General features: G+C 56.6%; 1 protein-coding gene across 2 annotated transcripts in view; it reads left to right on the top strand.

The window, feature by feature from the left end:
* ABTB2 (ankyrin repeat and BTB domain containing 2) overlaps nucleotides 1-19130 on the top strand; it is a 177411-nt gene extending 158281 nt beyond the window's left edge. Inside the window, exons 5-17 of one of the 2 annotated variants that reach the window (XM_068556473.1) lie at nucleotides 710-875; nucleotides 3746-3835; nucleotides 4411-4512; nucleotides 6514-6610; nucleotides 6871-7006; nucleotides 8837-9066; nucleotides 10573-10751; nucleotides 11193-11298; nucleotides 11715-11817; nucleotides 12370-12460; nucleotides 16607-16675; nucleotides 17368-17481; nucleotides 18846-19130. In XM_068556473.1, coding sequence (XP_068412574.1) covers nucleotides 710-875; nucleotides 3746-3835; nucleotides 4411-4512; nucleotides 6514-6610; nucleotides 6871-7006; nucleotides 8837-9066; nucleotides 10573-10751; nucleotides 11193-11298; nucleotides 11715-11817; nucleotides 12370-12460; nucleotides 16607-16675; nucleotides 17368-17481; nucleotides 18846-19043 — 1681 coding nt within the window. In that variant the 3' untranslated portion in view covers nucleotides 19044-19130. Of the gene's footprint in view, nucleotides 1-709; nucleotides 876-3745; nucleotides 3836-4410; nucleotides 4528-6513; nucleotides 6611-6870; nucleotides 7007-8836; nucleotides 9067-10572; nucleotides 10752-11192; nucleotides 11299-11714; nucleotides 11818-12369; nucleotides 12461-16606; nucleotides 16676-17367; nucleotides 17482-18845 lie in introns of both variants that reach the window. The other variant, XM_068556472.1, reaches the window with a different exon arrangement.
* The last annotated feature ends 3607 nt before the right edge of the window (nucleotides 19131-22737 follow it).

Raw genomic sequence — 22737 nt, 5'->3', positions numbered from 1 at the left:
CTGGAAGAGCCTTGCTTTTTTTTTTTTTTTTTTTTGTCTTCTTCTGTCTCCATTGCAAATGCCAGGACCTCGTTCTGTGGCAGGTACTTTTTATTCTTTGGCCTAATCACGACTCCAGGCTGAAGCCACCTATTGGAAGCTTGTGCTGTGCCCTCTGCAGACGCAGGTTTTATCTGTGACTCTCCTTGGTAGGACGGCTTGGCTGCAATGGGAGTCTGGGCCACTCTCTGCCGTCTCTTTGGCGCTTCGGGGCCTCACCAGGAAGCGCTGAGGGGAGAGGATGGAGAGGCAAGAACTGGAGCTTGGCCTCGATGACTGAGAGAGTGAGAGTGCGCCCTTCTCTGTGCAGAAACTATACAGCCAAGAGCTGTGGCCCAAGGCCAAAAAGCTGGAGCTACTTCCTCCTCAGAACAGTCCCCTGAGAGATTATGTTAGATGGGAACTTTGTCTCTGACAACTGACAGCTCCCAAGAGCTCAGAGCACGTCTTTAACGTGTTTGTAGAACAGCCGACGTACGTGCTCTTCCTGTCACCGAGCGTGACACAAGGCCAGTCACTGCCGATTAGATAGTAATTCCCAGTCCTCCCCCCCCCCCCACCCTCATCCTCACACCACACATCAGCCTAGCACAGTTGTGTCACCTCTCATAGGGAGGCCGTGTCCTAGCAGGAAGAGCCACGCTCACACACCCCGGTCTCTTCTGCGCAGACCCGAATGCTCTTTCAGTTCCTTCCGGAGGCTGGAAGCCCGAGCGGCTACTGAAAAATTCAACCAGGACCTGGGTTTCCGCATGCTCAACTGCGGGAGGACGGACCTCATCAGCCAGGCGATCGAGGCCCTGGGTCCCGACGGGGTGAACACCATGGATGACCAGGTGTGTTCTGAGCGCTCCACCAGCCAGACTCAGGACCAGAGTCCACAAGGGTTCGTGACCACTGGAGCCGGTGGCACAGTCCCTTCTGTCCCAAACCTGAGACCCGCCCACTCAGCTCTGTGCTCTAAGAGGTGGGCTGCTTCCTGAATCGTGCCCTGCCATCCAGGTAGAATGTCAACTCAGAGACTTCCCTAACACCCCTTGGAAATCCTTTGTAACGGGGATTCTGCTTCCCCTCACTGGAAGGCTGGAGGCTGCCCCATAGGGTGCAGGGCTGGGAAAGAGTCCAGAGGAGCCAGCTTGATAGCGAGCTCTAGATCATAATCAGTGAGACTTGTATTTGGAGCATCCTGTGTGCCTGCCACGTTCCAGGCCTGTAGAAATCCTTGCCTTCACGAGTTAACATTCTAGAGAGGAGACAGATATTAAGAAACACACACACACACACACACACACACAATACAGAGTATGTTAGTGAAAAGTGCTGAGGCGTTAAATGAAGCCAGAAGAGGGGATAGGAAGTGTTGGAGGCAGCTAACAATTTTAGGTAGAATTTAACTTGAGTCTTTTGGCTTGCTTTGTTTTTCGTTTTTGCTGTGAATCGCTAACATTTATATAGCACTCACTGTGTTCCAGGCATTGTTCTAAGCACTTGGCACAGAATAACTCATTTAATCTTGACCACAGCCCTATGATGTAGGTATCACCCCCATTTTATAGATAAGGAAACTGAGGTACAGAGGTCACACAACTAGTAAGGAGCAGAGCTGGGATTAGGAGAACCCAAGTGGTCCAACCCCAGGCTCTTCACCGCTGTGGAAGATGCAGTTTGTGTATTTGATATAGTTTTGTGAGCTCTGCAATATATAGGTAATGGGTTTCCTATATGGGTTTAGAAACCCACACAGAAGCATGAGGGAAGTTAAATGACAGCTGAAGGGTCACATAGCACTCTCAGATGAGATGACAGCATGGTAGAGAGCATGATGAGGTGCCCGGCGAACCCAAGCCAGAGTGGACTTTGACAGGTCGGGCTTGAGCGGCCAGGGATGGCTTCCTCCTGGGGGATCTGAGCCAAGCTGGAGTGAGGGGTGATCAGATGCAACGGAGAGGAGTGGGGAAGGCATTCCAGGGAAGGGAGACGCTGGGAGCAGGAGCATCGGGGCGGGACAGGGACACTGCGGCCGAGCTCAGGGAGGCGACAGGCTGGGTCCTGGGATCTCCCCGAGGTGCCTCTGTCAGTGCAGGCTATGGGGCTTTCATCCTGGGGGGTCATCATCTTCCTCCAGCAGTGCGCTGGGGAAGCCCATGGACACTAGCCTCAGACGGACCTGGAGTTTAGTCCTCCTGTCATAGCTGTGGCAGCTTGGACAAGCTACTCTACCCCTCTGAGCCTGTCTCCTCACCTCTAACGTGTGGGAATAAAGTACCCGCCCCATAGGGCTATCGTGAGGCTTTCACATCAGGCACATAGTAAATGCTCAATAAAGGTTCGTCCAGTTTTTTGTTGTCGTTACAATGATGATCATCCCTGAAATCTGTTAATCAGCCTCTTTTGATTTAGCCTCTTGAGGTACCTGCAGTGGGGAGGGGCCAACACGAAAAAAGTAGTTTCTCCTTAGAAGGCTTGTAGCCTGGTTTACACTCCGAATCATGTACAGATGTGTGGAGAAAAAAGAAGTCAAGCATGTGCCAAGGGGAATAAAACAAAGCCAGATTCTCACTCGGTGGCAGTGGGCTTTTCTCTAAATGTCCGATCCTGTTTGTTCCCTCAGCCTCAGTGTCTGCAGAATGATCTGTGGGTAAACAGGCCTCTCACCCGTGATTAATCTCGGGCCATTTCTTTATCTCTGGGCACTAGGCAAGGATTTATGAGGTAAGGAGATCTTGTCTACACACAGATAACCTAATAAATAACATCACGGGGCTCCAGACAAACGCTTGCCAGCATCCAGCTGTGGAATAACACTTTCCACCGCTGCCTTTGCTATTACTGGCCACAGAGGAGATTCCCCCCCCCCCCCCCACCCAGGGAGGCAGCTCCGTTAATCGCCCACCTAAACTCAGGGAGGGATTGGGCCTCAGCTTTCAGAAAAGCTCCGAACTGCTCACAGCACGAGATGTTGAAGTCAACCTCTCCACCCTCCGTGAGATGCCTCAAGGGAGAGCTTCGCAGCTGAGGCAGACCTGGGTTCCAGCTGAGTTCATCCTCTTACTTACTGTGTGACTGTTGGGGAAGTTAATCCCCCTCTCTGCTCCTCATCTGTGAAGTGAGGACAATAACAGAACCTCCCTAATAGGGATGGTATGGTCATTAAATGAGACGATGCATGTAAGTCACTTCACACGGTGATTTACCAGCACAGGGCCCGGGGTGGGTTTGGATGTGCCAGTGTAACATAGTATCAGTGATAGTGTCGTTGTGTTATTTTAATTAGTTAGCTTATCCTTAGTTAGCTGTACTAAGCACTTTATACATAGTAACTCATACTCTTTACAACAACCCAATGAGGTAGATACTGTTGTTATTCCCATTTTAAAGATAAAGAAACTGAGGCACAGAGGAGTACAAGTAACCTGTACAAAAGTAGCCTTTGCACCGGAGTCTGGCCATAGGGCCTGTGCCCTTTGCCCTTCTGGCGACCTGTAGTGCTCATGGAAATGTCCCCTCCTCATCCTTCAGGTGTCATACGTCCAGTGGGCCTAGGAGGGGCAGGTTGTCTTTTTCAGCACAAGACACAGGATTGTTCAGGATGAGCAGCTGGTCAAGCAGGAAGACCTGGATCTGGTTTCTGGGGCAGACACCTATGGAACACGTGTCCTCGTGTTCTGTTTCCAGACAGTTTAGCATCTGCCTTTGGTTCATGTAGGGTATGACGCCGCTGATGTATGCCTGTGCCGCTGGGGATGAAGCGATGGTCCAGATGTTAATTGATGCTGGAGCAAACTTGGACATCCAGGTGAGAAAGCTCCCAAGGGCTGCACCGGGCTCCTAACCCAGCAAGAGAACACCCCAAGGTCTTCATCATCCATGCTGGCTGTGATGTTTTGGACAACTAGACGTGTCTCAGAGGACTGAAGACACAAGATGCACAGAGATCACAGTTAGCAAAGAGGGTTTTTCCTCAAGATTTGAACTTTCTGTCAGAGAGGAAGTGAGCTCAGAGGGGAGTCGAGCAGAGAGAATGACCATGATTCTGTTACGGTAGCACCTTTCCCATTTTATCAACCTAATCCCCAGCCATCCCCACCACCCCCACCATCCCCAGATACTTCTTGCTCTACCTCCCTCTGAGGCATAAAGTGTTCCCTCTCTGCCATCTCTCTGCCCAGGGCAGACATCACTAATTGAACATCCTTTTGAGCCTTTTCCACAGGGTACTCCAGGCAGACGTTGCCAATCGAATGTAGAAAGCTCTTGAGTTGACTCCTAGTCACCATCCCTGCAGGGCTCCCCTTAGCTCAGGCGCCTGTGTCACCTGCCCAGGAATGTCACTGACCTAGGAAACACTGATCATTTGTGGTATTTTTCCAGGTTCCAAGCAACTCTCCCAAGCATCCCTCCATCCACCCTGACAGCCGGCACTGGACCTCACTGACATTTGCTGTGCTGCATGGACACATCTCTGTGGTCCAGGTGAGCTCCTGCCAGGTACGCAGCGTGCCCCCAGCTTGCTGAGTGGTTTGAGCCCCAGGCGTAGCCCCAGCCTTACCTGTGTGAGCAGCAGCCTGGAGTCAGAGACACCAGAGGCGCTGGTTAAGGCTAGCTCACTTGGTCAGCAAAGACCCACCTGGTCTGCCTCCAGGAGCAGCCTTCAGTGTGAGGATGCATGTGAGAATTTTAGGGAGCGAGACGCAGGCCCAAGCAGTACCAGGCCTGCCTGGCATCTCTGCATCTGTGGGTGAGTCCTGGGGCGTGCTGGAATCTGGAATCTGTGCAGGTGTGCTCCGTTTCTCTCCTCCAGTAATCTTTCCAACCCTTAGCTGTTTTCACTCCCTCCTGAGTTCTGCCGGCTCTGTACATCATGCTGTCCTTCCGGTTCTGCCCCTCCCGGGTAGCAGGCGTAGTCTTGCAGCTCCCCAGTTCCTGAAAGAGGACTCAGATTGGCACAGCTCGCCTGTCAAGCCAAGCCACACTGTGCCCACCTTGGTCCCAGGAGCTGTGGCTGGCGTGAGGAGGGGGTTCAGGCCTAGAAGTGGAAGCTGTGGATGGGGCATGGTGACACTGCCACTTGGCTCCCAGACTCCTTCACTCCTCAGGCCACAGGCCCACAGGATTCCAGACTCCTTCCTGGGAGTTCGTATTACACCCTTGCTGTCTGCTGGATTGCGGGGCCTTTGAGGGCAGGGGTCAAGTCCGGCCTGTTCGTCGCTGTGCACCCAGGCCTGGCCTATACGAGGGATGCAGTAAATGGTGGTCAGTGGGCTGACTGCCACATCCTGCCTGCTTTTTGGTGCACGTCCTCCTAAGGCCCTGAGCAGAGTTCCACGCTAGCCCAGACTGGCCTGCAGGGCTGTGCCCTGGACTCACCTGGACTGGTGCCCATTTTCACCCTGACGGGCAGGCCTCTTCCTCTTCCACCTTGGCACACTGGCTCAGGCAGCGGTGCCCTTTCTGCCTGATGGGAGCCTCCCACCGGCAGCCGCCCCCATGCTCCACGCTGTGGGGAGGCTGAGAGGTCAGCCTGGGCCCCTCGGACCTGGTCTCCAGGTGACGGGGGTGCGGCGTTGCCTTAGCCGGCCGAGCTCGGGCTCTGAGGGGGCTTTGGTCTCTGGAAACCTGGGAGGGTTGGAAGGCGGCTCCCTCCAGAGCAGCCGGTCAGGAAAGGTGAGATGGAGCTGAAGTCACCTCTCGGTGGCGCGGACCCACCCCTGCCCCAGGGCAGAGCCAGCCGGCTCAGCTGGAACTGGTATCTGTCAGCCCTGCCCCATCTGTCCCCTGCAAGACGTGCCCTTGCTGGAATGGGGAGAGGCCACCTGGTGTCCCAGACAGTGAGGTTCTGCCCCAGCCCTGGACTTCCCAGCCTTGGGTAGCTCGCCAAACCTCTCTGATGGGAACCCTAAAAGCTACTAGTTATTGAGCCCCTATGGAGAGGTGAGCACCGTTTCACTTCATCCCCAACAAGGCTGCAAGGCGGGCCTCTTTTGCATTTTCCAGATGAGGAAGACTGAGGTTTGGGGAGTTGAGGTACCTGCCCCAGGTCACCCACTGGTCTGTGGCCAGCACTGGCACTCAGCTCTAACACCTCTGCCGTTCCCACTACCTCTGCTGCCTCCAGAGCCCCGGTTTCCCCTGGTTGATTGGGGGGTGGTACCTTCTTTTCTGCTCATCTGTGTGAGTTCTTACAAAGATCACTGCGGCCAGTTTGTAGGAAACTGTTTGAAAGGGAGAAATAGCTCAGAGGTCCCTATAGCTTAGGGGCTTGGTCCAAGGCCACAGGAATGGAGGTGAAGATTCTAGACACTTAGAGCCCTGAAGGTAACCAAGAGTTCTAAAATTCTGGTTGCCTGGACGCCCGGGTGAGCTGGTCCTTGGTCACATGCCAGGAGGGAACTACAGGTCCCTCCCCAAAGCCTCCCCTGCACATGCCCCAGACACTCCCTACAACGCTGAAGTGTCCTCCTTGTGCCATGGCAGTTGCTGCTGGACGCCGGTGCCCACGTGGAGGGCTTGGCAGTGACCGGTGGCGAGGACAGCTACGCGGAGACACCCCTGCAGCTGGCTTCTGCAGCCGGTAGGTACACCGCTGCCCTGCGCAGTGAGGGTCCCCTCCTGCCCCACGGCTCCACCTGCTCCTCCCCATGGTGTCACCCGGCCTGGCTGAGCTGCGCACGCAGATCCCTGTGGCGAGCCTTGAAGCCCCTCCTTCTGGGTCCCAGGGGCTCCCCTTCACCCCATCGTCAGTGTTTCTGCCACACTCACTGCCCAGGCAGGCCCAGCAGAGGGGCAGTGACACGGGCGGTGGAAGCATCCTTGGTCCACCTTGTCTTTCAGGGAACTACGAGCTGGTCAGCTTGCTGCTCAGCCGGGGCGCCGACCCCCTCCTCAGCATGCTCGAAACCAACGGCATGGCCTCCTCCCTCCACGAGGATATGAACTGCTTCAGCCACTCAGCCGCCCATGGCCACAGGTACCCGCCCGGGCTTCCTTCCCCGTGTGCTGTGGGGCATGAAGCAGGCTCTCAGGAGCAGAAGCGCTAGGCCTGGAGATCCTTCCAGAGATGGGGGCCGGGGATGGCTGCATGCACACCGGCCGGAAAGAAGATAGGTCTTCAGGCAGCGCGGGGGCCCCCGATGTTGGAGGCCCGGAGACGCTGGGTTGCTTAGAGGTCCTACAGCCAGTTCCTGGCAGACGTGGGACCGGAGCAGGCCCTCCCATTCCCCCATAAGGCTCTCCACCCTGCAGCCACCCAGGACCCCATCCCTTCCCGCGCCTGGGGTGCTCCTCCGGTGCCTGCAGTGGCCTGGGGCGCTAGAGGCTTCCACACAGCAGGCAGCTCCACCACGAAGACGCCGCTGGGGGCTCTGCAGCAGGAGATCGCGTCTCGCTCCAGGAGCAGCTGGTGGACCTTGCTTTGTGGGGGCCAGGGCTGTGAGAGGGCAGGGGTGAGAGCAGAGCCGTTAGGCAGCTCGGGGCAGAGGGGGACAGGGAAGAGGTGAGTAGAAGGCAGAGAGGGCAGGCGGGACACCTACTTGCCGTTCTCAAGCCCGGACTGTGCCCTTGCTGTGTGGTCCGCTCCCAGCGTGCTTCTCCTCCCCGCCTTCTGCGCCCAGCCCCCGCTCTCACCCATCTCCACCAGCCCTGCCCTCAGGCACCACCTCACAGGGCATGGCCTCCAGGCCTCTCTACCCCGCCCAATGCCCGCGTTCCCCCCCCCCGCCCCCCCCCCCCGCTGTGGCCTCTTCACCCCGCGTGGAGTTGCCCCTCTGCTGATCGGCTTCCCACTCTCTCTCTGGAACACGGGCTCCTTGGGTGGGCGCGGTGGGCGCTCACCGTCACGTGCCAGCTCACGCCGGACTGGGTGCCCTGCTAAATTGCTGAACTGACAGAGCTACAGCGGGATGACCCAGGTCCCTCGAGGGGGTCCCTGCCGGGCCTCCATCACCGAGTAGGGGAAGGGGTGGGGGAGGGGTGGGCCGGGCCGCTGGGAGGAGGCTCAGCCCCAGGTGACCTGTGGGCCTGCCCCTGCTGCAGCCTGCCCAGCGCCCCGGCCCACAGGATGTGACAGGACGAGCGTGGGGCTTGAAGCTCTGGGTCTGAGTCTTCATCCTGCTCAGTGTGACCGTGAGCAAGATGTAGTCATCGCCCACGAGTGGCGAGGTTCGTGGGATCGCTCAGGGTTAAGTGCAGCGGTACGTGGGAATATGCTGCATCGAGCATCCAGTGTTCTACACATCTGTGTATATTAATGAATTCAGTATAAAATGCAGCTTCACTTCATTCTTATTAATGGAGGGAGAGGAAGAAATGAGTATAAGCATGTCCTATGTTTCGGACACTTTTACATGTGTAAAGTTGGCTGCTATTAGGAGGACTGCTAGGTATCAGGCTCTGCATTTGATGTCATCACACTGGCCTCACGTTCACCGGGAGAGCATGATGCTGATGCCCCGTCCTACAGGTGACAAAGCCGTCAGGGCTCAGAGAGGTAGAACAACCTATCCGAGATCACACAGGATGGCAGAACCTGCTTGGTCTCAAAGCCCACGACTTCTCGGCCCTACCTGGATGGCAGAAGGGAGAGGTCTCCTGCACCTTCCCCTTACTCACCCAGGTGGCCAGGGTTGGGGGTCGCCGGGAGCCCTGGCCCAGCCTGCCTGGGACGGGAAGACCATGAGCGCTTTGTGCCCGCAGATGCCCCGTAGCTGCCCATCTGGACCCCGGGGCTCCAGAAGGCAGCTCGGCAGGCGCCGTCCGTGGCGGGAGCCTCAGGCCTCACCCTCCGTCCCTTTACCCACAGGAACGTCCTGAGGAAGCTCCTGACGCAGCCGCAGCAGGCCAAAGCAGACGTGCTGTCCCTGGAGGAGATCCTGGCTGAGGGCGTGGAGGAAAGCGACACGTCGAGCCAGGGCAGTGGCAGCGAGGGGCCCGTGAGGCTGAGCCGGACGCGCACCAAGGCCCTCCAGGAGGCCATGTACTACAGCGCGGAGCACGGCTACGTGGACATCACCATGGAGCTGCGGGCACTGGGTGAGACCTTGCAGCGTACGGGTGCACACACACACTCACACACGCGCACACACAGTCACACACACTCGCACTCACACACACACATACACACACTCACACACACGCACACACACACTCACACACACGCTCTGCTGCTCCTCAGGCCAGGAGAGGGCCAGGTAACTGAGCGTAGAACGGGGCTCAATTCCCCCAGGCCTGGTGACTGACAGCCAGGACAGGAGGTGCCCTGAGCCTCAGACAGTCCTCAGTGGGGATTGTCTCAAGAGCCTCACCCCAGCCCTGTGCCCTCAGGTCCCCCAACCTCCCTGGTCAAGTCCTGGGATGTGTAGCTCTGGGAGCATCTGTAGCACTAGGGGTCTACATTTCTGGTCAGCTAGATGCACTCCAGTCCCTCAGCCAACCTCCCCACCTCCTTGGGTCTGCAAGCCTGCCGACTTCTCCTTCCCTCCCGGGAGGCTGGTCAGACAGACAGACACAGGTGAGAGCCCAGCCCTGCCACGTTCGCTGGTGCTGATGACCCTCCTCTATGACTGTGGTGTCACCACATGCAGCTCAGAGCCCAGTGCCAGCTCACCAGCAGCACTCAGTGCACGATGACAGCATCGTTACTCTCCCGGGGGCCGTGACACACGAACGCCCGGCGCTGGGCCAAGGCAGCTGGAGGCCACATGGCCCTGCTGTGGCAAGCCAGCCTCAGTGTTCTTCTCTGTGAAATGGGCTCCTGCATACAGTCAGTCAACCAGCGATGCTAACGTTATGCACGTCGTCGTCGGGGGCAGGGGATACTATCGGTCCTTTTTTAACCCATGGTGAGGTGGGGGAGTAAGAAGCGATCCCTCTAATTATCAGAAACATCACTAGTTTTTGTCGTGATCTTTCCAAAGTAGTTGTAAGTTGCTCTGCGGCCCCGCCGACACACTCTAGGGAGCTGATAAACAGTAATTACGTGGCACTGGATGTGCACAAACAGACCAGTGAGCTGGGCGCTAGGAAAAGCCCTCTGCGATAGGACGGGGTTGATTTCAGGCTTCTTGACAGGCAGGGAGCCCCTGCGTCCCCAAGCACCCTGCATATCCTCCTCCGGGTATCCGAGTCTCCCAGGCTACCCCTCATAATTATAATGGGTCCTCCCCCAGTAAGTAATTCCAGGGCCCAACAAGGAGTGGGGCCAGTGTGGGTGCTGGGATGGCGCTTGAAAGTCCCCAGGCTGAGCTGTGGATTTTCAGAGCTCGGGCTCCCTGCACTTGGTCCGGAGGCATTCCTCCACCTCACCTGACAGGAACCTGGGGCGCCCTCTCATCTCTCAGGGAGGCCCGTCAGGGTGAACGGAAGCTTTCCTTACTGGCTACACCGAGGGGGCTGGGGGCTGCCCCCTGCTCTGCAGACACCGGGCGCATCGCAAGAGAGCCTGCCAGGAAGGGGTTCGTCGGGAGGTGGGCTCGGTGGGCCCTGCGGGGAGCGCTCTGCCCAGGGGCTGACTGCTGCCCTTCCCCTGCCCGGGCCCAGGCGTCCCCTGGAAGCTGCACGTCTGGATCGAGTCTCTGAGGACGTCCTTCTCCCAGTCTCGGTACTCGGTGGTGCAGAGCCTCCTGCGGGATTTCAGCTCCATCAAGGAGGAGGAATACAACGAGGAGCTGGTGACCGAGGGCTTGCAGCTCATGTTCGACATCCTCAAGACCAGCAAGGTGAGTGTCTCCGGGCAGGTCCCTGCCCCAAGCTCAGAGAACCCAGGCTCCAGAGCCCGCGGCCCCAGCAGACCATGGGACGGACACGGAGACCTACGCATAGGCAGACAGACACAGGGACAACCCCTCACATGGACAGATGGACACAGGCACCTTCACGCACGCGGGTGGACGCCCACCCCACACGCACACGCGCACCGCTTGGCTGCAGAGGCCGTGGATTTGTCTGGGCTGGAGCCCGGCCAAAAAAGCGATTTGGGGAATCAGTGTTGAAGGGACAGGCCTCCCTCACCAGGCCACCTCCAGGAGGAGCAAAAGGCAGCGGCTGCTCTGATCCTGGCCTGGACTTCTGAAGTTGGCCCGATGTATCGGGAGCTGTAAACAGACGGCCACAGGATGGGGCGTTGAGCTCATGGCCCCTCCCTGCCTCTCCCCCCACAGAACGACTCTGTCATCCAGCAGCTGGCTGCCATCTTCACTCACTGCTATGGCAGCAGCCCTATCCCCAGCATCCCCGAGCTCCGCAAGACCCCGCCGGCCAGGCTAGGTGAGGCCTTCCCTGCTGGCCACCCACGCTTGCCAGGCCTCCCTCCCCTCCCCTCCCCTCCCCTCCCCCTCCCCCTCCCCTCCCCTCCCTCCCCTCCTCTCCCCTCCCCTCCTCCTCTCCCCTCCCCTCCCCTCCCCCTCCTCTCCCCTCCCCCTCTCCCCTCCCCTCCCCTCCCCTCCCCCTCTCCCCTCCTCCTCTCCCCTCCCCTCCCCACCCTCCCTTCCCTCCCCTCCCCCCCCTCCCCTTTTCCTCTCCCTCTCCCTCTCCTCTTTGTCCTCCTTCCCCTTTCCAGGTGCCATGGCCTGGCCTCAGTTTCTCTGCTCTCCACATTCCCCACCCCATCTCCCCCCAACACACACGTAAGACACCCCCGGAGGCAGGCTCCTCAGTCACCCCCTCTCCTTCCCTACTGGCAGATCCTCACTTTTTGAACAACAAGGAGATGTCGGATGTGACCTTCCTTGTGGAAGGAAAGCTGTTTTATGCACATAAAGTCCTGCTGGTGACAGCTTCTAACAGGTAGGCAACCCGGGTAATGAAGTCTCAGCTGCCGGGAGGCTGGGCAGCTTCATGTAGATACAAGGTGATGGACAGGCCGGAGAAGAGCTTCTCGCTGCGGCTGCACCCCGAGCCTCTGCCCCCCCAACAGGGAGGTCACGGAGCGCGGAGGCCTCGTCCGCCCCACGGCGGGCACGGGACAGGTTGACAGAGGGACAGTTGAGATGGGACCCAGAGTTCTCCAAGAGGAGCTCTGAGGCTGTATTCTTTCTGGCTAACTTGCTGCCTTTGATTATTAGAAAACATAAATGTTCTGGCACGAAAGTCAGTTTTCCAGCCTCAGGCGTCACAGTCACTCATCTAGGGGGCAGCAGGGACAGAATGGGGCTCAGCCCAGCCGTCTGGACGATGTAAAACGTCACTCGCCGAGAATTATTTTGAGAGCACGGCAGTAATTTTTAAAATGCTCCTGTGCCCTGGTGGCCAGTCAGGTGGTGGACGGTGCCGTTGCCACACGGCCATGGAGTGAAAGTCACGTTCAAGCCCCGTCCTGTCTCATCTCCTTGGCTCCAGGTTCAAGACACTGATGACCAATAAATCAGAACAAGATGGCAACAGCAGCAAAACCATTGAGATCGGTGACATGAAGTACCACATTTTTCAGGTATGTGGACCTCAGTGCTGCACGCTTCTCAGGGGATGCCCCCTCCCCCCCAGGAGCCCCACCCTGGCTCGTCCGTCTGGGCGGGAGCAGCCGTGAGTCGGTCATAATCTTCCCCTCCGTCCCCAGTGCCTTCTGTGTTTTGCTGAATCTCAGTGGTCAGGTTGGAGCATCTAGGTTTTTCCCAGGCAAAGGTAGCCGTTCCATTGTCACTTCGTAGCTTCAGAGCCTGTCTCGTGGGCCCTGAGCTCTAACCACTGGGTGAGGGGTCTGGGCAGACTGATGGACGTGTAAGGACAGGCACACACCACACGTGCAGCATGTGAGTCCTTGCTCCCCGGAGTGAGCTCCCAGAGTACAGACGTTGCCCGCGTGCTTGTTGGGAATGCAGAACCTCAGACCCCACCCCAGACACCCCACATTTTAACAAGACCCCGGTGGGTGGAGGGTGACATGCGCGTGCGCTGGTGTAAGTCACGTCACTCTTCCCGAGCGTCCGACCCCAGCCATGCCGGCCAAGCAGAAAAAGCCATGGTGAGCCCATCCTGGGTGTGGAAGATCCAGGTCAGGACTTTCGATCTCTAAGCTTCGGAGAACCGCAGAGGTTGCGTAATGGAAACTCCACAGGCTGGCCACCAGGGGTGGCAGGTGGGGTCTGGAGGAGGCTGGCTGGGGTCTACGCTGAGCCCCAGTGGGGAGCTCCTTTCTAGAAAGTGATCTCCAGGCTGCAGGCATGACCCTCAGGGGCTGAGACTGAGGCCAAGAGGCAGCTGGTGGGTGGGTCTAGGACCTGGCCTTGCACAGGACAGGCTTGTGACTTAACAGACCCTGCCCTCCACGAGACGGGGTTATGGATTAATGGTATAGGTGTGGTGAAGAAGGCACTGGGAGAGCAGGACAGATCATCTAACCCAAAGCTGCGGAGAAGGAAGTTTCTTGGAGGACGAGGGCAGCCAGCCAGGTATCGGGGGCTCCAGGTAGAGGAAGAAGTGCACGCAGGGTCCGAAAGCCAGAGACCACGACCTGCTCAGGAAATGCCCTCTGGCCTAGTCCTGGCAGCGATTCAGAAGAACATTCAGAAATGAGGCTGAAGCTGCCCCCAGAAGCCATAGCATGAAGGGCCTGAGCTTTAACCCAAGGACAGATGGAAGCTACTAAGAGGTCACCATCATCACAGACACTGAGCCAGGCATGGTTCCAAGTGCTCTGCCCCTATTCTTCAGTTAAGCTTCACAGCACAGTCCTAGGAAGTACAGATTTGTTATCCCCTCTTGGTAGATGAGGGGTCACAGGCACAGAGAAGTTTAGTAACTTGTCCAAGGTCACAGAGCTGAGAAGTGACGGAGCCAGGATTCAATCTTAGGGTGTGTGGAATGGTCCAGTTTGCATTACCTCGCTCACTCTGGAGGGTGAGGAAGGGACTGGAGGGGGCATGACTGCAGCCAGGGGACCAGTTAGGAGGCTGTTGAGAAATCCAGCTAAGTGATGATGGTGACCAGGTAGTGACAGCAGGATGAAGGGAAGTGGGCGAGGGGAGAGTGGATGGAACTCGGCAACTCAACAGGGTGGGAGACCCAGGGTCTGGCATAGGGTGTCTCCCCTCCCCCCCTTTTCCCGTCCCTTGAGCCAAACTCACTGGGGAGGGGAGCAGCTCTAGAAACTTACTTGGCTAAGAAGCCCAAAGTCCAGGTGAGTTGGAGCATGAGGTGGGGTCAGGCTCTGACACAGGAGGCGGGTCTGAGAAGGGCAGCAGGGATGGGGCGGGGTGGGGGGCAAGGGCACACGTGCGGCACGGGTGACCACTGCCATCAAGGCTGCATTCACTCAGCAGGGGAGGATGCCTGTTCCAGGACAGGCTGGGCAGCCCTTGATGACTTCTCGGGGTTGTCACGAGGGTAGACGGGGACAACAGGTCTAACACTGGGGCACACATGAGCCTGGGCATGTTAGCCTCTGGCCTCACCCCAGGGGTCCTCTGGGGACAGAGCTCTGCCATCAGTGGGGGGGAGCCCGAAGCCATCAATCCAGGGCCAGTGCACCCTAAAAAAGCCTAAAAGTTTCAGAGCAGCCCCCAAACATCTCATTGGCTCTCACAGCACGAGGAGAAATGGCGGTCATTATTTGTTTGCTAGAGCAGGAAACAGAGGCCCAAGGAGATCTAAGCAGTGCTATCGTCCAATAGAAAGATAATGCAGGCCACATAGGTAATTTAAAATCGCTTAGTAGCCACAGAAACAAAAAGAAACAGATGAAATGAATTTTAATAATATTATTTAACTTAATGTAGCCAAAATAGTATCATTTCAACATATAAAAAATTAATGAAATGTTTTACATTCTTTTTTTCACACTAAGTGTTCGAAATCCAGTTTTGACACAACACGTGTTAATCCAGAGCAGCCACATTTCAAACGCTCAAAAGCCACACCTGGCCAGTGGCTATTGCATTAGACAGCACAGGTCTAGACACTTGCCAAGGTCACTGCCGACTAAACCCAGGCCTTTGGGGGAGAGCCCTGCCATTCTGACGTGGCTCTTGACCCCGGGCCCGTCCCTGCAGCATCAGTGGCCTCCCTGTGGTCACATTCCTGGTGGCCCACTCTGGGCAGGAGGAAGCCTGGCAGCTCCTGCAGCTGGTCCCGACCGCTGCTCACAGGGAGCAGCCCTTTGGGCGGCCAGTCCAGCCCCACAGGCTGCCTGCCAGCAGCCCAGCTCCCTCAGCCAGCCTCCAGAAGGGCAATTCTGGTCTGACTTCTGTGGACTCGTATGCATTCAGGTGACCTCAGGGAGATCCACATGCCCCAGATGGCTGGGCCTGGCCAAAACCAGCTACCAAATGCAGCAGGAGGCTGCCTTCCAGGCCAGGGAGGGGAGCTGCAGGCTGTCACCTGTCTCCCAGCCTCTGTCCCTGGGCCCCTTCTCACCTAGGGGCTGCCCTGAGGCCATCCCTTAGCAAAGAATCCCTGCAGATCTGACCTCCCCCACTCCCAGCCCCGGGCATTCAGCGCTGTCCTGCTGGTGCTGTGCTCAGCACCCACTCAGCTCCCAGCATGGGGATGGCAGAGGAAGGCAGGCGTGGGCCCACCTGAGGTACCACCTGGAGCCGTGGGACACATGGACACATATGTCTAATTGTAGGATCGCCACGTGAGCTCCAGCAGGGGCTGGGGAAGGCCTTTGGGGGCCCCCGCTCCTCTGAGGGGGAGAGACTGATGTCTCCTGGACAGGCCTTGGGCCTGGGTGAGGCTGGCGGGCCCTCCCCACTCCCCCCCTCCCCCAGGTTGGGCTCCTTTCCTCTGGTGCCGCTTCCAGCCTGGGGGCCAGTCCTAACAGAGCCTGACTGTGCTGGCTGGAGCCGTGTTTACGTACACACTTGCCAGCTCCTTGCTGGGGCTGTTTCTTCAGCCAACCAGGGGGAATCATTTTTCTTTTTCCAACTGGGAAACTCCCCAGTCTCCAGCGTGATGGCAGAGCTTGTAACTCAGACCTCAGCGGAACTAAATGTAGCCTCCCTCCCCGCAGGCCACCTCATGTGGTGTCCCAGGGCCCTGTGCTCCCAAGAATCCTGAAGGTCCTGGGCTGGTCAGCAAGGTGACCTCTGGACCAGATCCCTGTCCCAGCTCTGCACCTTACTTTCCAGGAGGGAGTCGGGATCTGGCTGTCACCTCCACGTGGAGGCCTAGCGCAGACAGGGAGGTCAGGAGTTGGGATCCTGAGGGTGGCCCGTCAGACAGTTGCCCCCTCAGAGCCCCACCTCCCCCTCCCCCAACCCCATATTTAGAATTTCAGTAAGAGGAGAAACGAGCGTCGTGGTGCCTGGTGAGCTGGAAGGGTTCTGGGGAGGGGGGCTCAGCCCCCCTCCCTGGCCTCAGTTTCCCCAGCTGTGAGTAGTATCTGCCCTCCTGGGCTCACAGGGCTGTCGTGAGGATTGAAGTGAAACCACTCTGTGGAAGGAAGCTTGCCACACGCATTCCAGCGAAAACACAAAAATGTCTGACGAGAGTCGGGGGAGGTGCAGACGTCAGCACACAGAGGTCAGGGGGCACCACGAGGCCGGCAGCGGCTGGAGTGGCACTCTGGGGGTGCCGGGTGAGGACTTCGGTGCTGTGGGTCCATCTGGCGCTCACACGGGGCCTCTCCTCCCTACAGATGATGATGCAGTATCTGTACTACGGGGGAACAGAATCCATGGACATCCCCACCGGCGACATCCTGGAGGTGAGGACCTGGCCGGTCTGCCCGGCCCCAGGGGGAGGAGCAGGGAGGCCGTGAGCCTGGCCCCCAGTCCCGCCATGCCTGTTTCCCCCGCCTGCGACATCTTCCAGGTCTCAACCCCGCTCTCAGAAACACAGCACTTGGAGAGATGAGGAGGGAAGGCAGGTGGCCTCTGCAAGGACCTCCTGGTTCCCTGCTGGTCCTTGCTCTTCTGGCGACAGGAAGCGCCGTTCCAGGAGAGTGTGGGAAATTGTGCACCCACGGAGCCCGGCCTCCCGGGCCACACCTCGGGGTTAGAAAGGGCCACCCCTGAGGATGGAAGGCCCAGGAGGATCACAAGGCAGCGAGGCCTTCCCCTCACCAGGTCACTGCTCAGAGAACGGACCCACTGCTGGCCGGGCACCTGGCTACAAGGTCACGTAGATGAGCAGACAGCTTATAGCTGAAGGCCTCCTGACGTCAGAAATCCCAACCAGCGTCTGTCACCCATCCGGTGCCTCCCGAGGTGTCCCAGCCAATGCGCAGATAGCCTAGGGTAGAAATGAATCTAGGCCGTCAGACTTGACTGGCAGTGGGGGAGGGCCCTGGAGGTCGGGAGGAAGCAGAGCACACAGCACAAAGCAGCTGTCTGTTCCATGATGCCTGGGCCGCAGACCTGGCCACGCACACCCACGGCCTCCTTTGCCTCCTGCCAGCTGCTGTCAGCTGCCAGCTTGTTCCAGCTGGACGCCCTGCAGCGGCACTGCGAGATCCTGTGCTCCCAGACCCTGAGCGTGGAGAGCGCCGTGAACACCTACAAGTATGCCAAGGTGAGGACCCCTGATGCCCGCCGGCCGCCTCCCAACACACACTCTGCTCCACTGTGGCCTGGCTGGAAAATGCAGGTGGCCAGGCAGCTTTGAAGGGCACTGTAAGTCCCTCTGCAGCCTGGCGTCACTGCCGCCCAGTGGGGCAGCATAGCAGCTTGGGAGCTGAGCCATGAGCCGGCTGGATCCCAGTTCCCATCCCAGCCGTGCCGCGCCAGGCTGTGAGACCTGGGGCAAGGAGCTGAGCCTGAGTCAAATCAGTTCCCCAGGCACTACTTGATTTTCCCCCCAGCACGGTCCTCCTTAGTCTTCCTCCTCTCAGCAAACGCCATGGTCATCTGCCACACCTAGAAACACTCCTGAAACACATCAGCAGTCCCTCCCCTTCCCTCCATCACCATTGCCCCCTCTCTTGGGCAATTGCTGCCCTGGCCTCCACACTTCCTGGCTTTCACCCTGCAATCCACAAGACTCTGGGAAAAGTATAAAGACCGTATCACTCCCCTACTTAAACCCTCCAAAGGTTTTCCACTGCAAACTGAATAAAATCCAGCCCTTATCTGTCGCCCATTACGAGGGCCCCAGGACCCTGTCCACATCTCCCCTTCCGATGCCTCCCCTCTGCCTTCACCCAGCCACGCGGCCCACGTCTCCTTCTCAACTCATTCCCACCCCAGAACTCCTGCGATCTCTGTCCCCTCCTCCGGTGAGGCTCTTCCCAAGCCCTGTTGACTTCCCCAGGCCTCCCCCGAGTCACACACCTCTCTGCCCCTTCACCCACTCTCACTTCCTCACAGCACTGACCACACTCTGTGGTTTCCTGGCCTGGTTGGTTCCTTGGCTTCCCTGTCTTCCTGAACTGGAACATCAGCTCTGAGACAGCATCGCAGACCCGGGCCTCGAGGCCTGCGCCCAGCACCTGGCCCAGAGCGGGCACTCCATATTTGTTGACCTAAAATAGTTACTGAGCATTTACCAGGTGAACACTCGTGTGCTGGGCCTTGTGCCGGACATCCCACAGTGGGCAGTCCCTGCCCTTAGTGAGGGAGCTGCCAATCCAATAGGGATGACTGGCATTCGGCAAGCCGTCACCAGCGGGACCTAGGCCAAGAACAAGATTTCAGGGATGTTCCTGGTGGCACAGCTGGGGTTTAAACCCCGATCAGTCTAACCCCAAGGAGAGGCTTATGGAAGGAATTCAGATAAGGGGCCAGTCACCCCGAGATAGGACATGCCTCCCCCAGGTTGAGGCTTGAAGCTGGGCCTTAACCCATGGGTACTATTTGGAGGTGAGGGCAGGGGGAGGTTTCAGGCAGGGCTGTGCTGACGCAGTGGGCCTCACCCCCCTCCCTCTCCCTGCCCCACAGATCCACAGCGCCCCCGAACTGGCCCTGTTCTGCGAGGGCTTCTTCCTCAAGCACATGAAGGCCCTGCTCGAGCAGGACTCCTTCCGGCAGCTCATCTACGGCCGCAGCAGCAAAGTGCAGGGCCTGGACCCACTGCAGGACCTGCAGAGCACCCTGGCCGAGCGCGTGCACTCTCTCTACGTCACCTCACGGGTGTGAGGTTGGGGGATGGCTGGCTCTGGGCCGGGCTCTGTCGCCAGGCATCCTAGCGGGTGGGAAGGGCCGGGAGCAAGTGCTTCCCGGGGTGTCTGGGCCAGCACGTAGCCAGGGCCTGTGGACACGCTGGGGCCCTGCTGGGTGGAGGCTGGTTACAGGCCCTCTTGGAGCCAGACCCGGGCAGGACCAGAGCTAACCACTGGCTCAACCAGTGATGGGCCAAAGGCAGGTGTGGCCAAAAGGTGGCCCTTCCCCCAACCCCTCCCCGACACCTACCGCTCACACCTTGAGGGCCGCAACGCCACGCACCCTCGTGTGATGCTGATTCAGCTCTGCTCAACACAGCTTCAGATCGTGCCCTCCCCCCGGGGCCTCAGGCAGCTCAGACTGTCCTAACTGGGGCTTTTCGGGGGTGTGGGCATCCCTATGAATGCACAGAATGTGTGTTCTGTTTGGGCCCCGGGCCATTTCAGGCAAAACTTGGTATTCTCCCTCAATGTCACGTCAGAAATACTGCCCAAACCCCGAACTTATTCAGGGCTGTGCCTTTGAAAGGCTTGATGTGGGCCTCCAGGGGGCCAGGGATCGTGCACAGAGGGTCACTTTGAGTCCATTTTCGGTCCATTCTCTTGGTGTCTGGCCTCACAGAGGCCCTCCTCTGGGGGGACGGGGTGCGGGGGGGAATCACCATCCTGCTCAGTGAGTGGTAGAAGGCAGTTAGTTCCCCTGAATGCCTTTCAAGCTTTTGGTCTGAGCCAAGAGTGGCATGGGGTACAGCGGAGGAGCCTGGTGGCCTCAGCTTTTGTTGCTGCTGCTGTTTTCAGGGTCGATGCTGAAATCCCAAGCCTAGAATCAGGCTGCCTCTGTGGGCTCCGGAGGCAGAGCCCTAAACGGCCCCCCTGGTCCAGTTTCTCCAGTGGAAAAGTCCTTTAATTTGGATTGGAGAGCAGGGCCCACACTTCCCATTGGGAACTGCGGGTCTTGGGGAATTAAAGGACGGGGCATGGGTGGAAGGCAAGGACTGGGAGAGGAGGCCCTTCTACTTCTTCCCCACTACCTGCCGCTGACAGACATTCTCTAGGCTCCAGGCTCTCCTGGGGTGGAGACACAGCGCTGGGCCTAGACCCTTGTCGTATTTATGGGCCAGACACTGGGGGAACCTTCTGGACAGCTTGTGCTGGATGTCGCCTTCAGCTGTCTGGCCGTACCTTAGAAACTATTTATTCACCAGAAGCCCCAGGCACTTTAGGAGGTGTCACTTCGGTCACCTTGAAAAACCCCTGGGGGCTTGCAACCCTGGAAAATATTTTCAACTAGCTGCGGGAGCTGGATGTACAAAGGAATAGGCGTTATTTTATTGCTGTAATATTGTACGATACTGTAACTATACATTAATGTTGTCACTTATTGTAAATGTGCTATGGTTTTATTAACAATAAACACTTGTTAACAATGACCTTGGCCTCATGGCTCCTGACAGAGGGTTATCCAAAGTTCAGAGCTGGGGAGGAGCCCATTTAGGACCAGGAAGAGAACCCAGAGCTGATTCCCTGGTTACTTGGGGCACCCATGTCTCAGAGGGAAAGAACCCCTGCTGGAAGCTGTGCTGTGGCCACCTGCCAACCCCTGCCCTACCCCACTTAGTACCTCAGCCTCAGTCCAGCCCTCGCTGGGACTTAGTTTTCCTGTTCTGTCCAGTGGGGTAGGTGTGTTCCCATTCGTTGAGCACTTACGTGCCACTGAGCTGGACTGGAAGGACGGGAACACAATGCCAGCAATGAGACAGCTGTCAGATTCTTCACAGAACTGGAACAAACAATCCTAAAATTTATATGGAACCACAAAAGACCCAGAATTGCCAAAGCCATCCTGAGGAAAAAGAAAGCAGGAGGCCTAACCCTCCCAGACTTCAGACAATACTACAAAGCTACAGTAATTAAAACAACACGGTATTGGCACAGAAACAGACATATGGATCAGTGCAACAGAACAGACAGCCCAGAAATAAACCCACTCACCTATGGTCAATTAATCTTCAACAAAGGAGGCAGGAATATACAATGGAAAAAAGACAATCTCTTCAGCAAGTGGTGTTGGGAAAGCTGGACAGGCACATGCAAATCAATGAAGTTAGAACACACCCTCACACCATACCCAAAAATAAACTCAAAATGGCTTAAAGAGTTAAATATAAGACATGATACCATACAACTCTTAAAAGAGAACATAGGCAAAACATTCTCTGACATAAATCATACCAATGTTTTCTTAGGTCAGTCTCCTAAGGCAACAGAAATAAAAGCAAAAATAAACAAATGGGACCTAATCAAACTTAATAAGCTTTTGCAAAGTAAAGGAAACCATCGATGAAACAACCTACAGACTGGGAGAAAATATTCACAAATGATGTGACCAACAAGGGCTTAATTTCCAAAATATACAAACAGCTCATACAGCTCAATATCAAAAAACAAACAAACAACCCAGTCGAAAAATGGGCAGAAGACATGAAGAGACATTTCTCCAAAGAAGACATACAAATGGCCAATAGGCACATGAAAATATGCTAATTATTAGAGAAATGCAAATCAAAACTACAATGAGGTACCACCTCACCCCGGTCAGAATGGCCATCGTCAAAAAGTCCACAAATAATAAATGCTGCAGAGGGTGTGGAGAAAAGGGAACCCTCCTACACTGTTGGTGGGAATGTAAATTGGTGCAGTCACTATGGAGAACAGTATGGAGGTTCCTCAAAAACTAAAAATAGAGTTGCCATACGACCCAGCAATCCCATTCCTGGGTATATATCCAAACAAAACTATAATTCAAAAAGATACATGCACCCCCCCCCCCATGTTCACAGCAGCACTATTTACAATAGCCAAGACATGGAAACAACCCTAAATGTCCATTGACAGATGGATAAAGAACATGTGGAACATACATACAATGGAATATTACTCAGCCACGAAAAAGAACTCAGCAACACGGATGGACCTAGAGATTATCGTACTAAGTGAAGTCAGACAGAGAAGGACAAATACCATATGATATCACTTATATGTGGAATCTAAAATACGACACAAATGAGCATATCTATGAAACAGAAACAGACTCACAGACAGAGCACAGACCTGTGGTTGCCAAGGGGGAGGGTGGTGGGGGAGGGGTAGACTGGGAGTTTGGGATTAGCAGACACAGCATTATATACAGAAGGCATCAACAACTAGGTCCTACTGTATAGCACAGGAACTAGATTCAATATCCTATGATAAACCATAATGGAAAATACAAAAAAGGACATATATACATATATATATATATATATATATATATATATATATATATATATATATATGTATATAAAACTGAATCACTTTGCTGTAGAGCAGAAATTAACATTGTAAATCAACTATACTTAAAAGTGTTTAGAAAGACAGCCGCCAGGGGCTTTCCTGCTTTGCCCGAGCCCAGGTTCCCCACACCCCTGATGCAGGGGCTACTGGGATAGTTGTTTGCAAACCCTCCCTCGCACAGTCAAAATCTGTGTGGCCCAGCACAGGAAGAGGGGGGCCTGAGGAGGGGCCCCCGCCCTTTGGTGGCTGCTGCCTTCAGGCCCTGCTGAGCCCAAGCTGGCTGTGTCACCTGTTAATGCAGGGAGGACCGGAAGCCGGTGACTCAGGCCCGAGGGTTT

This window comes from Eschrichtius robustus, chromosome 11 (genome assembly GCF_028021215.1).
Source record: "Eschrichtius robustus isolate mEscRob2 chromosome 11, mEscRob2.pri, whole genome shotgun sequence".
NCBI lineage: Eukaryota > Metazoa > Chordata > Mammalia > Artiodactyla > Eschrichtiidae > Eschrichtius > Eschrichtius robustus.
Note: the sequence above shows the minus strand (reverse complement) of the source record. Positions and strands in the feature narration are given on the sequence as shown.